The sequence below is a fragment of the Kryptolebias marmoratus genome, linkage group LG4 (genome assembly GCF_001649575.2).
Source record: "Kryptolebias marmoratus isolate JLee-2015 linkage group LG4, ASM164957v2, whole genome shotgun sequence".
In the NCBI taxonomy this organism is placed as follows: domain Eukaryota; kingdom Metazoa; phylum Chordata; class Actinopteri; order Cyprinodontiformes; family Rivulidae; genus Kryptolebias; species Kryptolebias marmoratus.
Window position 1 is genome coordinate 21,658,824 of NC_051433.1, and position 15,363 is coordinate 21,674,186.

General features: G+C 38.5%; 1 protein-coding gene across 1 annotated transcript; it reads left to right on the forward strand.

Annotated features, from left to right (window-relative positions):
- Positions 1–1,418: 1,418 nt before the first annotated feature.
- itih3a.1 (inter-alpha-trypsin inhibitor heavy chain 3a, tandem duplicate 1) lies at positions 1,419–13,889 on the forward strand. Its single transcript, XM_017425205.3, has 22 exons — positions 1,419–1,575; positions 1,848–1,877; positions 2,128–2,151; positions 2,918–3,072; positions 3,156–3,260; positions 3,369–3,531; positions 3,654–3,764; positions 4,815–4,940; positions 5,095–5,211; positions 5,308–5,476; positions 5,579–5,704; positions 5,798–5,970; positions 9,043–9,228; positions 9,328–9,467; positions 10,798–10,958; positions 11,144–11,179; positions 11,267–11,323; positions 11,587–11,700; positions 11,876–12,077; positions 12,596–12,768; positions 13,020–13,131; positions 13,213–13,889. The coding sequence occupies exons 1-22, from the start codon at positions 1,486–1,488 to the stop codon at positions 13,349–13,351; spliced, it is 2,709 nt and encodes a 902-aa protein (XP_017280694.1). The 5' UTR covers positions 1,419–1,485; the 3' UTR covers positions 13,352–13,889.
- Positions 13,890–15,363: the final 1,474 nt, after the last annotated feature.

Genomic DNA, 15,363 nt, shown 5'->3' on the forward strand with positions numbered 1-15,363 from the left:
CCCTGGACTGGAGCTTTAAGAATTTGGTCCAGATCTCAATGCTGTAGGTTTTATTTGTGCTTCTGTCTCTATATAAACACAGAGACACGTTAGTCACAGTCTGTAAGAGTCGCGTGCAGTCTGTGCAGCCGTCTGGTGGGAACACGTAGCGCACTGGCAGGGCCGGAAAGTGGGGGGGCCAATGGCCCCCTGGCCCCAGTGGTTCCGGCGCCTATGGTCTTTACTCTTTACTGTGTTAATTTTTACCTATTTTTGTGCTCCTGGTCTCATACATTTGATCTTATATTCATTATTTTCTGTCAACCGATTGGAATAATAGGATGAAGAAAAGTCTTTTTTATTTTTCACTTTATAATATGGCCATAAATGTTTAATATTCTTGAATAAAGAATATTTGTCTTTTGCAGGATCCAAAACAGTTCATAATGTTGGAGTCTCCTTTAGGTGAGTCCATCAGAAGTACTGGTAGAGTAGGCGGTAGTGTTGTGACACAAAGTTGGTGCTTGTTGTGCAAGATATCAAAAGGACTCTTTTTATTTACTTATGTTGTAACTTTTTTTAAGCAAGTCCATCATAGGGACACATTAAGACAAAACAATCATTCACATTCTCACCTGGGGACAATTTAGAGTCACCAATTAACCTAAGATACATGTTTTTGGTCTGGTGAGAGGAAACTGGAGTAAATCCATATGTAAACAGGGAGAACATGCAAACTCCACCCAGAAAGGCCCCAGGTCAGGAGGTGAACCTGCAACCTTCTTGCTGGGAACAGCTCTACCCACTGCCCTCCTGTGCCAAAGCAGAGTCCAGCCCTGTTTAAATAAAGATCCTATTCATACAGACTCTGAGTGCCAGAATCACAAATATCCAGCCAAAAGCTGAAAATCAAATAAAGCTCTGTTTGCGGAGATAATGTGTTTATAAGAACATTTTTTTTAATGATTGATTATTTCACATTTAACCAAACACAGAGCACTGTATGTTGAGTTTCTTACATAGATAATGAAGTTAATGTAGAATGGCTATGTGAGGCAGACTAATTCAGGCTCATCTTCCCAGTATATCAACATAACACTTACTGCACATTGTTTGTCCACTACACAAATACCTGGTTGTGCCACTAGCAGAATGTTATAATGTTTTTATTATCTCATACTCTCATCTCACACTAAATGACAAGGTTCCTACTGGTAATTGGCCCTTTTTAATGTTCCTAAGGCGACGTGAGGTTTGATTTATTGTTGTTTTGCCGACTGTCTGAATGAGTTTCGGTAGAAGCATTCAGGCTTATGGGTATTTTTCTTTTGGCTTTACAAATAATGTGTTTGTACCTCTGAAACTCTGAAACTCCTGCACATTGAGCCCAGATCTGTTGGTCAGCAGTCAAGGACAGCACACCCACTCTCTGTTCCTCCCCCCTGAGCAGAGAGGACATTTCCCACTCAGCGCTGAAGCTGCCCAGTGTTCATTGGGAGTTCCGTCATGTCTGGACTGTTGGGTGTCCGTCTGCTGCTGCTGTTCTGCGGCCTCACATCTGGAGCTCTGGTTATCTTTGATAACCAAGGTGCAAAGGTAACTTCATTGATAGTATTATGTTCTTGATCTCAAACAACACTTTTATGTTGAACAAAAGTTAATTTATGGTGTTTTAGAACTAGTTTACTCAATAAAACCTGCTGATTTTTACTATCATATTAGTTCTTCTTACTTAAGTTTATGTTTGACAAAATACTGTATTAAATCTTATTACAGTCTGACGACGTTTGTAAATTAGCAGTATTTCTTTTCACCGTCTCTGGTAACTTGGCACCGTATTGACCTGCAGTCCTGTGTTTGTGTTTCAGGAGACGAGGAATGCTGCCAAACTGTTGCAGGTACTTGGCTGATGCAAAATAAAATCAGTTACTGAATACACTTTGTTAGTGTTAGAAATTTTCTTAACTCTTGTATGCTCTGAACTGCAGTAAAACCTACAGAAGTTACACCTCAACATAAAACAAACTACTTCTTTTTTTAAAGAAGTGGCCAAACTATATCAACACAAACATCAAAAATGATCAGATAACGCTTCAGCTTTGGATGTTGCTTAGTTTAAATTTAATATCTTATTTTTTTCTATTACAGAAAAGAAGCACAAATGAGAACACGGTAAGAAGTAAAAAGAAGGGAAAATATTGTCGGTACATACTTGTTGGACAGGTAGAGCATGGATAAAATATCTTGTTTTTTTGGGTTTTTTTTTTTTGTCAGATCAGAATTTATTATTCATGGATCATGAAAAAAAACCAGCTCGGTTGAGTTTAATTTAAAATAAATCAAATTGATGTGTTTAACAGAAATATCTTTAGTCTATGATAAAAGGAATAATTAAAATCTGAGAACCACTGATCACTCTGAGGAGGATGCAGCCTCATGACAACACTCTCAGGGTGGAACAGGGTGACACAATGTCCTTTAAACACTTTTTCCAAGCTACCAAATGTTGTTTGGCACCTCCAAGGACAGAAAAGGTTTAGCTGGAAAATCTTACAGTAGTTTTCTGACATCACAATATTTGAAGTTGGTCAGGGAGGAACCAGCTGCCCTTATTCAGTATGAAAATGCATTTAGTTTAGTTTGAAGTCTGAATGAGTCAGTCTTCCAAAGTTACTGTTTTTATTGAACATGTACTCTTTTTTTATTACTGTCTTGACTCCATGGAGCAGCAATTCAGGTTCTATTTGACCTTAGCCAATACATAAATAGCTATAACTCAGATTTTCAGGTAAACTTTTGTGTGGTTGAAGGTGATCACACTATATTGCCCTGTTTGACTAAAATGACTATAACATGGAAGGCAGCGGACGAAATGCATTCTTTCAAGGAATGCTTTGATTCAGTGTTTAAATCTTTATCTTTTCTTGTGTCCCTGCAGGTGGAGGTGCACAGTGTGACAGTGGAGTGTACCGTTATGTCTCGCTTCGCCCACACTGTCATCACCTCAGTGGCTTTAAACAAAGCCAACTCATCCCAGGAAATCTTCTTCGAAGTGGAGATGCCCAAGACTGCTTTTATCACAAACTTCATCATGTCAGTTGGTTTTTGTTTTCTTTTTTTGACAGTTTTTACGTTATTAATTTAGGTGTGTTATGTTATTTTCTGTGTGCATTCAGGCAAATAGAAGGCAAAGACTATGCTGGTGTGGTGAAGGAGAAAAAGAAGGCTAAAAAAGAATACGAGAAGGCTGTTTCCTCCGGACAGACAGCTGGATTGGTCAAGTGAGTCAATCCAGATGAAACAAACCCTCCATTGACGCAATGTATTGATTTTAAATTCATCGTTTTAGACACGGCAGCAGTCTGTGTGATGCCTGTGTTTTACTACAGGGCTTCGGGAAGAAAGATGGAGAAGTTTTCCGTGTCCATCAACATTGCAGCTGAAAGTAATGTGACTTTCATTCTGACCCACGAGGAGCTCCTTCAGAGGAAACTGGGCCGTTATGAGATTGTTTTACGAGTTAAACCTAAAACACCGGTTCAGCAGTTTAAGGCGAGTCTACACCCACGATTAAACTCTTCCCGTAATGATTTCCTGGTACTTTCCAACATCCTGAATGAGTGTGTAACTTTTCAAGTAATCCCTTGACTCTCTGCTTGCCTGTGTGGAACCAGATTCTGGCAAACATCTTTGAGCCTCAGGGCCTTTCTTATGTTGATGCCCGTTCTACTTTCCTCTCCAATGAGCTGCTTCCCCTGGTAAAGAAAACCGTCACAGACAAAAAGGTACCTGGGTCTTTTGTCTTTATAAGTTACATGCACCACTGCCAAAAGGCAATGGTGGATGATAGTGGTTTTGGAAGTCTTAGTAAAACCTTTGGAGTCAAGCTGGCCCCTACAGACATCTGACTAAAAAGAAAGAACAACAACAACAAAAAATGGCTATAACTCAATCAGTTTTACAGATATTGACCTGATAAGTGATCCCTAAGACAATCTGAGCGCTAACAGATTGTGGAAAATCTTTGTTTAAAACTTTGCTGTTAACTTTTTCAAATCAGCAAAATATCATGACCCACGTGACAAATTTTAATGAAGCAAATACTATTAGGAAATAATCATTGCATGTACATCTACAACATTTAACGTTTGGAGCCAACTTAATTCAAGATAGCCGCCACAAACAACTGACTTTAAAAAACACCAATATGGTTATAATTCCTTTCATTTAAACAATATTATATTACATTTTGGTGTGATTGCAGCTGCGAGACATTTACAACACACACTCCAAACGATGCAAGGTCATTGCTTAAAACTTTTGTATAACCCGCTTGTCTGTTAGAAAAATATCTTATGAACCACTGGGAAGATTTTAGTGAAACACTCAAAAAGTGATCATTGGATGTACATCTGCAACTTATTAACTTTTGGAGTCAGTCCAAATTAAAAAGGGCTGCCATAGCAAATTAAGCTTAGCCAACCTAAAAAGTGCTATATCTCAGTCAATTTGACAGACATCGAGCTAAAATTTAATGTGGTGGTAGTCATTCACAACACATTCTCTTGAACATGAAATCTCAGAATATCACATGAGATTCTGCGTAACGTTTTGTTTAAGGTTTAACCGAAGTGGCCATAATGCTGTCATTTCTCACCATAAAATGATCTCAGCATAAAGCCCAGGGCTGCAAGGCAGCGGGTGATATGCATTACTTCAAGAAATGCTTGGCCTTCAATTAGTCTTATAATGATCTTGGTATATATATATATTTTTTGTCTGCTTCACAACAATAAAAACACTTTTCGGGTGCAATGTGCTTCTGCACTTGTCAGGCACACATCTCTTTCTCACCAACCATGGAGCAGCAGAGGAAGTGTCCAGGCTGTGATGGAACGCTTATTGATGATGATTTTATTATCGAGTATGATGTGAAGCAAACGAGCCTTGGGGAAATTCAGGTCAGTTGTCGAAACCAAAAAAAACAAAAAACAAATATCTGATTTATCTTTTGGGTTTACTACTGTAAAAGTTTGGTTAGCGTTTTAAGCCATTAAATGCACTATGACACTTCTACAGGTATTTTAATTAAGCTTCTGGTTACATTTCTTTTAGATTGTGAATGGATACTTTGTGCACTTCTTTGCACCACCTGATTTACCCCGAGTTCCTAAGAATGTGGCTTTTGTAATTGACCGGAGTGGATCCATGCATGGTAGAAAAATAGCACAGGTATGAGACTGTTCAGACTAATGATGGCCTTCTAACACAGCAGCAATGATATATATATATATATATATATACATTTTGACTTCTGACTTTTTCCAGACTCGAGATGCACTGCTGGCCATCTTAGAAGACCTTCATGAGGAGGATCACTTTGCACTCATCTTGTTTGATAGCTATGTGGATTGTTGGAGGGAGTCACTTAGTAAAGCAACAAAGGAAAATGTGACTGAAGCCAAGGAATACGTTAAAAACATTAACTCCAGAGGAAGTTAGAACAATAAAAAAGCCAGTTCATTATTTGACAAATATTATACTAACAAGCTGAACAGTTTAATGTTTTATTTGTTTTTTTTCTTTCTTTTTCCTCAAGGTACCAACCTCAATGATGGAATGCGGAGAGGTATAGACATGCTTGTCAAAGACAGACAAGAGAAACGGGTACCAGAAAGAAGCACTGACATGATCATTTTACTGACTGATGGCATGCCAGATGGATGTAAGGATGCAAAGACTTTATGTACTGTAGAACAGATTTGTTTGTACTCTATAAAGTGTTACATCTTTGTGTATTACATCTGTGCATCTGAAGACGTGGCTGACATCAGGGAGAATGTGCGTAAGGCCATGGAAGGAAAAATGTCTCTTTTCAGTCTTGGATTTGGAAATGATGTGGACTACAACTTCCTGGATGAGATGAGCAAAGAAAACAAAGGACTGGCCCGCAGAATCTTCGAAGCGTCAGATGCACCCCTTCAGCTCCAGGTGAGAGGATTTGTGTTGTTCTTTTTAATAAACGTACAGCTCCAAGTCCAAAAACGTTCAGGCGTTGTGCAAAATATTAAAAAAAACAGAAGGTGGTGATTTTCAAATGTCATAAACCCATATTTTATTCACCATGGAATATAATAAGCACCTCAAATGTTTAAACTAAAAATATGTACATAAAAAAGGTACATTTTAATTACATGGCAGCAACACATCTGAAAAAGGCATGGACGGAGACAACAAAAAGTAAGTGGCACAAAGTTGGAGGAGCATTTTGCAACAAATTGGGTTATTTGACAACAGGTCAGTAGGAGGACTGGGTATAAAAAGAACATTTTAGAGAGACTGTAAAGATGGGCAGAGGTTCACTAGTCTGCAAAAACTGCTTCTAAAAATAGTGAAACAGTTTCAGAATAATGTTCCTTAATAGAAGACTCTGCATATCCAATCATCTACATTTCAATTAATTATAAAATTATAATTATATTTATATTATATTATTATTATATTTCAAGAATCTGTGGAAATCTCTGAGCTCAAAGGACAAAGACGAAAGTTAATCTTAAAACCCTGCTGCAGCACTGCATTATAAACACGACTGATTCTGTTTTAGACATCACTGCATGGACTCAGGAAGACTTCCACAAAATGTTGACTGTTTACTGCACCATCCACAAATGCAGGTTAAAGCTATGGTGGCCGACAGGTGCAAACTCACAGCAAACAGCTAAATGCGCCACAAACACATGAATGATGCAAACTCCAAAACACACAAACACAGACGAAAAAAACAAAACAAATGCAAACAAAAAACGCAGCAAAAGAAAAAGGCTGCAATCACACAAAATAGACAGAAGCAAAAGGAAAGCATTTTTTTCTATGTTTTTGTTTTTTGTGTTTGTGTGTTTTGGGGTTTGGACCATTCATGTGTTTGTGTCACGTTTAGCAGTTTTCTGTGCGTTTGCACCTGTCGGCCACCGTATAAAGCTCTATCAGGCAAAAAAGAAGCCATATGTGAACACCACCTAGAAATGCAGTGGTCTTCTCTGGACCAGAGCTCAGTTAAAATGGACAGAGACAAAGTGGAAAACTGTCCTGTGCTCAGAAAAATTTAAATTTTAAATTCTTTTTGGAAACCACAGATGCCATGTCTTTGTATATTGTCCTTGCATATTTCAGCAAGACGATGCTAAACCGCAATCTGCATCAGTTACAACAGCATGGCTCCATATAGAAGAGTCCAGGTGCTGAACTGACTTGCCAGCAGTCCAGACCTCTCACCAACATTTGAAGTAGGGATGCACCGATATGAAAATTTGGGCCAATATCGATATCCGATATTAATATTGTTGTTATGGCCGATAACCGATATTTACCGATATTACACCCACGCACAAAAACACTTGCATTTCTGGAACAATCAAATTTTGCACAGACTGAAAATTATGCAAATTTAATTTTTTTTAATGCTTTATTTTTCAAAAAGTGTAACTTTCAAATAAGATTGCATAGCTAACATAAAAAACAAGTAACCAGGAGTGTTACTTTTTATCATTTCAATTTGTAACAAGTGTGTACAACTTAACTCCCTAAACTGACAAAACTCTTAGGAGTAAGTTTGTATCATAAATCTAAATAATGCCAATAACAGCTGGACAAGGTCAACTGATCAAACTTGGCAGTATTCATGGCAACAAGGCATTGTTAAATTGCAAAACATGCTTTAAACACAAGTCTACTCCAGTTAAACACAAATCTGTGAAAAATGCTAAATCAAAACATAAAAGTCTATCCTGACCATAGGTTCACATTTTCCCATTTGCACTGTAATTAGTAAATATTCAAGAAAGTAAATGTCCCAACACTGAAACAGTGTTTACACAAGCAGGCAAACATAAAAAATGCAAATAATTTTAAGTTCCAGCTATAAAATTGTTAAACAAAAATATTAGAACTGGGACATAACTATAACACAAAAATACATGGTAGTATTTGCACATTTTCCAACTTAAAGCTTGTGCTGAAAATTAATGTCCCCAACACTGAAACAGTGTTTCCACCTGTGGGTGACTGTGGATTACAGTCTAGGCCTCCTTCATTAGCAAAGGCAGATTTTTTTTTACAAAGAGAAGCATTTCTGCTTTTTCACACTGGATCCTGTTTCTCTTTTCATCAACGATATGTGACGCAGCAGAAAAGAGACGTTCACTGTCCACACTTGTACATGGAGCTGAAAGGTACTTGCGTGCCGCCTTGGCCAGGGCAGGAAAGTGAGCCATGTTGCTTTTCCAGTACTGCAGGGGGCTTTCATTTCTGGGGATGGGGGGCTCACTCAGATAGCCATGGACCTACAGGAAAGCAGGGAAGTGAGTCACTATGTANTGCTTGTTATTCCTCCTCCTCCTTCTTCGGTTGCTTGTTATTCCTGGCTGCGCAGCTTCGCTATCACTGTCACGTGATCATACAGCTACAGCTCCCCCTCCCCTCCCGAAACAGAAACACAAATGGCAACAGGCAGTAAATAAACATCGGACATCAATATCGTCCCACTTTTACTTATCTGACCGATACAGATATGCTAAAAAATGACCAACATCGGCCGATACCGATGTTAATGCCGATATATTGTGCATCCCTAATTTGAAGCATCATCAAATACAAAAATCCAGCAAAGACCCAGGACTGTTGAACAGTTACAATCATCCATCAGACAAGAATGGGACTACATTCCCTCCAAAACCTCCAGCAGCTGCTCTCCTCAGTTCCCAGACATTTTATAGCCTGTTGTTAAAAGGGGATGCTTCACAGTGAGAAACATGGCCATGTCCCAACTTTTTTTGTATTGCTGCCATCAAATTAAAACATATTTTTGGTTAAATGTCTTAGTTTCAACATTTAATATATTTGCTATGTTCAATTGTGAATAAAATATAAGTTTATGAGATTTTCACATTCTTGCATTGTTTTTATTTACATTTTACACAACAAACCAGATTTATTTAGATTTGGGGTCATATATGTGTATGAATGTGTGTGTTTATACAATATACTGTATTTTTTTTCTTCTAGGGCTTCTATGAAGAAGTGGCCAGCCCGCTGCTCTTGGAGGTGGACCTGCGGTATCCAAGCAATGCAGTGGACTCTCTGACCAAAAGTCACTTCAGTCAGTTGTTTAATGGCTCAGAGATCGTGGTGGCTGGTCGGCTAACAGACAACGACCTGGATAACTTCCTAGTGGAAGTGTTTGGCCAGGGGGTGAGAAGAAGGAAATATCTGACATGTAGAGTGATCTCTCGGGTTGTTAAATTATTCTGTTTTCGGATAATGTTTTTTCATCTTTTCTTTCTCCTGTAGATGGAAGAGGACTTCAGGGTGCAGGGCGAGGCCACGGTTGCTGACTGGAATGTGTTGTACCCAGATGAGAGTTACATCTTTGGAGATTTCACTGAGCGTCTGTGGGCCTACCTCACCATCCAGCAGTTACTAGAGAAGAGGTCATTTTTACCAAAATCCACAAAGCCATAAGTTTTATGTTGCAACAATTACTCCGTCATGATACAGTATGCATTGGTAATATAAAAAAAGAGTTATTTGTGTAATATTCAGGGTTATAATCCATTGTGTGAGAAGAAGTTAATGAACAGTCAAACCTCAGATTCAGGAGGAGTAATGTGGTTTTCATCATGGTTGTGGAACACTGGACCATCTCTTGAAGCTCACAAAGAGTGTTTGAAGATCAGAGTTTGCTTAACCAGTCTTAATGTGTGTTGTTGACTTACAGCCATGTCTCTCATGATCTCCTGTGATAGGTGTTTCAGTAGTGTGAAGTTTTAGGACCCCTACTAAGGGACATTTGTTCCCTGTACAACCCGAATGGTTTACATTGATCTACATTCCTAGTAGTAAGTGAGACTCGTATCCAGTACGTTTTTGGACTCTGCCAGGGTTGCCTTTTGTCATCACTTCTGTTCATAATTTTTATGGGCAGAATTTCAAGCTGCATCCAAGGGGCAGAAGGGCTGCAGTTTGAGGGGCTTTGGATTGCATTGCTGTTTTTCGCAGATGATGTGGTCCTATGGTTTGCAGTCTAGAGTGAAAAAGTCAGGATGATATTTTGCACCTTCCTAATTTGAGGCCATGGACCTCAACTGGAAAAGGTTGGATTGCCAACTCTAGTTGGAGAATGAACCACTGCTCCAGGTAGAAGAGTACAAGTACGTTTTTTTTTTTAGCGTTTGTCACAAGTGAAGGTAGAAGGGAGCAAGAGATTAATAGGTGGATTGGGAATGTGTCTGCAACGATGCAGACACTGTACCATTATGTGATATTGAAGAGTAAACTGAACCAAAAGGCAAAGCTCTCAGTCTACCAATTGATCTGTGTTCCAGCACTCACCTATGGTATAGGCTACGAGTAATGAACAAAACAATGGCATCACAACTATAAGCAGCTGAAAGGAACTGCCTGAGTATCTGGATTCACTCTTAGGGTTAAGGTGAAGAGCTCGGCTATTCAAAAGAAGCTCAGAGTAGAGGTGATGCTCCTCTTTATCAAATGGAGCCAGTTAAGGTGGTTTGGGAATTAGAAATTTGCTTTCTGGATGCCTTTTAAGGACGGTGTTTTAAACATGTCCTCCCAGAAGGAGACCTAAGGGTAGATCCAGGACTTACTGGAAAATACATATCTCACAGATGACCTGGGAATGTTTTGGAGTTTTTCTGGATGATCTGGAGGAGGTAGCTAGGGAGAGAGATTTTATTATTATTTTTTTTTTCTTCTGTTCTGTACAATTGTGGCAGTAAGTATATATATTTTTTGTCACAGTAAGAGTGGTGCGTCAGATGAGAAAGCCAATGCCACAGCAAAAGCCCTGGAAATGTCTTTGCAGTACAGCTTTGTCACCCCCCTCACTTCCATGGTGGTCACCAAGCCTGAAACCGAGGAAGGAACAGACAGCCCTCTCATCGCTGACAAACTGACTGAGGGTAAAACATAAAAAAAAGTTTTATGAGATGACAGAGTACAGATTCTTTCCTCAAGTCTCTGTGTACAAGCTTTTCTCTATATATTACTCACATTCATCAGCAGAATTGGCTAATGGTTTCATATTTTCTGCATAGTATTTCCATTTTTAAATTCTGTCAACTTATCATTGTCTTTTTTTAAACAGCGGAAAGACAACAGGCAGAAAGAATGAGACCATCAGGTAAGGCTGTCATTTTGTACCATGTAAAAAAAATGCAGGGAGGAATAAAGGAAATTTAATTTATTGCTTTTTACTTGTCTTTTATAGTAGCTATGTCATACCCAGTGCGCACCGCTTATCAAAGAGCCCCTCCATCGTATTTTGGTGAGTATATGAATAGCAGCTGCATGTCTCTGTTTTAGTTTTAGTCCATCACAACAAACCCCTTTTTACTTTCATGGCAGGGTTTAAATTTTTATACTGAAATATCTCAAGATCTGATGTTTCTTTTCTAATGTCTTTGATTGTTGTGAAAAAAATGATTGCACACTAAAACTTAGTTCAGTGTAGTGCAGAGCTGCTGGCATGCTGTGGACATCAATATCTAGTGCCAGTTTGTATCTGTCGTATTTTTGTATTACCTGCAGTGGACGGAGATCCCCATTTCATGATTGAGCTTCCTGACAGAAATGACGCTCTGTGCTTCAACATCAATGACCTGCCAGGAACCATTTTCAATCTGGTCAGAGACTCAGTATTAGGTCAGGCCTGATTCAAAATTCAACCACTTCTTTCCTTTTAAGTTATACCTTTAGATTAAGATTCAACATACTTTTTTCCTCACTTTAGACATAGCTCATACATGATATTCAGACTTGTATATATAAAAAATCTTGTTCCTTAATGTAGTGAACAGTTCTAACAATGTTTCCTCAGGTATTCTGGTCAATGGCCAGGTCATTGGAGACAAAATGGTTCCCCCTGATGGGAAAATGAACACCTATTTTTGGAAATTTGGCATTGTTCACCGGCCTATAGGCTTGAAGCTGGAGGTGACCACTCAGGACATTTCAGTCTACCAGGACAGCAAGCAGGTCAAGCTGCTGTGGACTGACACAGTTTCTCTTAAAGGACACAAGTGAGTAATTCTCTCTATATTATGTTGCTGAATATGTTACACAAAACAGTATAAAGTAATACTATATTACCGTGGACTGAAACTATTTCAAACACTTTTAAACACTATTAATATTTGCAGCCAAAAAATGACATCAGTGAAAGGAAGTGAAATAACTGGGTGGTAAATTTGACTAAGCTGACTTTGATGTTGCTTTGGTATACTTTATCTTGCCTCCAATTTTGTTTTCTTTTTAAATTTCACCTCATTTTAACCAGTCAGCTTCACAGACTTTATTATGCTCAAACGGTTTTGCTTCTTTCATTTTTTTCTCCCCCTGAAAGTCTTGCTTGCATTCAGAACATGCACAAAAAATGATTTACTGTTACTCAGACTACTGTTCCTGTCACTGGAACACAACTTTCGAGTACAATTTACTTTTCCTAAAAAAATAAGAATAAAACATAAATAGTATCAAAAGTGAACTCCAAATATGCATGAATAACAACCATTTTAAACCTTAAAACGTTCTGTTTCAGTGTGGATCTCCTGGTGACCAAGGATCGTCGCCTTACAGTAACTCTAAAGGATTCAGTTAAGTTTGTCATTTTGCTCCACAAAGTTTGGAAGAAGCACCCATACCACCGGGACTACCTGGGCTTTTACACCCTGGACACTCATCTAATGTCCCCTACTGTCCACGGTCTGCTAGGTACAGCAAGACGCAAAACATGGTGTTTTGGTTTTAATTCCACAGAAAAATGTGACGTTTTTTAAAATGGCATCCAGCAGAATTAATCTATACCAAGCTGAAACCGGAGTAAATGTAGAAAAAAAACCCCTCCATTGTATATTATATATATGTGAACCAGTGAAGAGATTCATGGTCTTAAACCTTGCAGTAAATGTACTTCCTCTACTATGTACTTACTCTTACTCTAAATGTACTTACTCATCCTTCAGGTCAGTTTTATCATGGGATTGATTATGAGGTGACAGACTTGCGTCCGGGAAAGACCCCGGAGAAACCAGACGCCACTATGTATGTAAAAGGACATGAGGTCAATGTAACCAGGTAAAAGAACTGCTTCACGTGTGTGTGTGTGTGTGTGTGTGGCTGTTTGAGTCATCGTGTCTATATTTCCTGGATCTACAGAGGCTGGCAGAGAGACTTTAGGAGGGACTTGAAGAAAGGTGAAAACGTACCCTGCTGGTTCATTCACAACAACGGATCAGGCCTCATTGACGGAGATGCAAGAGACTACATTGTGCCAAAGCTTTTTGCAACAGTTTAAAAACAAGCTACACATCCATTTTGAAATGATCAAAATCATATCATTACAAATCTACCAGTACCTTCAACAACAAATATGTTCCACAATACTCATCCACCCAGAAAAGTAGGCTTTGATTATAGTTTTTGGATAATCTGAGTGATTTATGAGATTAAAGTAGTCAAACATACTGAGAAATATTCTCAGAGATCATTCAGTATGTGTTGCAATAAGTGGAACACAGTTCTTACAGATGCACTCAAGCAAAATAATATATTTTCAACTCTATTGGCAAAAAAGTGCCCGTTCTATCTTTTTCTTCCTTTTTTTTCACAAATGAACGTGTTTGAGGTTGTGTGTGTCCTGTAGCGGTCTCATTTCAAAACACTAGGACACATTTGGCACAAGGTTTTTCTAAGGCCTGGTAAAGTGCTTGCTGTCATGAGGTTAAATTTAAAATGTTTGAACTGTTTCAGAGAAGTGATGTAAAAGTGTGAAAAGTCTGCTGTAGGACTACCACATCACAGAATGTTGAAATAAAAAATTCCACTAGTTGTAACAAATGGTCGTCTTTATTCAAAATGCAGCAGAAAAAAAAATTCATCCAGTGGATGTAGAAAGTCTGCTCGTCCTTGTTAAAATGCCAGGATTTTGTGGTGTAAAATATGAGACTATAATGAATCATTTCAAAAACTTTTTTCACCTTTACATAACATTTATCCTGCACAAACAACTGAAAAAAACAAAACCTGTTGCCAAAAGAATAAAAATAAAAAGATGCAACAAGCCGGTTGCATAAGTGTGCACACCCTGGAACTAATAGTGTGTTGAAGCACCTTCTGCCCTCAAATAAAGTGACTCTGATTAACCTGAAACAAAGTGCAGGTGACAGAGCAGCTTTTCCTGACATCTACCAGTTCCATCCCACAGCAAAACCCATGGTTCACAGGGATCCACAAAGCATGAAAAACATCTCATAGTTGAAAAGAAAAGGTTTCAAAAACTTTGTCAGCATTAGCTTTCCAATGAAACACAGTGAAGACAGTCATCAAGAAGCAGAAAAACTATAAAACAACAATGATATTACAGAGAAATGGATGTTCCTCCAAAAGTGATGAAAACCCAAGACAGAAGTTGGTTAGGGAGACTGCCAAGAGACCTACAGCAGCACCGAGGGAGCTGCAGGAATTTCTGTCAAGTACTGGTTATGTACTGTACGTATTAATGTACTACATGTGACACCATGTGTCTTGATTATGGGGCTGGGAAGTCTTTTCTTATAAAAAGAAAAAAGAAAAAACATTCAGACTTGGCAAAATATTGCCAAAAATATATGAAGTCTCACAAAATCATGTGGAAAAGTTTTATGTAGTTTGATGAACTTGAAGTTGATCTTTATGACAACAATTCCAAAGGGTGCAGGAGTAAGACTGCGAATCACCAGAGGAACACCATACTCACAGTGAAACATGGTGGTGGCAGCATCATGTTGGGGGGTTGCGTTCCTTCAGCTGGAGCTGGGGTTTGATGGATGGAATGATGAAAAGTTCAAAATACCTCTTTATTTTGGCCTAAAACCTTCAATTGTGTGCTGGAGATGAAGAGGAATTTCATATTTCAAAATTTCAGTGACCCCAAACATACTGAACATCCAAATCAACAAAACAGAAGCTTTACCAGAAGGAATTTAAAGCTTTTGGAATGTCCTAGCCAGAATCTAGTCCTGAAATTTGATAGAAAATCTGTGTGGTGGCCACGAAGAGTGGGCAAAGATTACAAATACCAAGATGTGGCATGCTGAGAGACTCTTTCCTAAGAAGACTGAAGTCTATAATTAAATTAGATGATGCTTTAATAAGGTCTTATGGTTGTGCTTTTATGAAACCAGCTTATTCCATCTATTTATTTATTCCCTTCAGTTGAATTGTGCAAAATATAAGTTGCAGTAAAGGTGGAAAAAAGTCAGAAATGACTCATCAAAAACTTGGCATTTTCACAGAGTGTGTAAACATTTCATACACTCTGTTTTCCTG

Coding starts and splice junctions, on each gene's coding strand:
- itih3a.1 (XM_017425205.3), top strand. CDS start 1,486: ATGTCTGGACTGTTGGGTGTCCGTCTGCTGCTGCTGTTCTGCGGCCTC. Junction 2,152..2,917: donor GAAGCACAAATGAGAACACG/GTAAGAAGTAAA, acceptor GTGTCCCTGCAG/GTGGAGGTGCACAGTGTGAC. Junction 5,477..5,578: donor AAACATTAACTCCAGAGGAA/GTTAGAACAATA, acceptor TTTTTCCTCAAG/GTACCAACCTCAATGATGGA.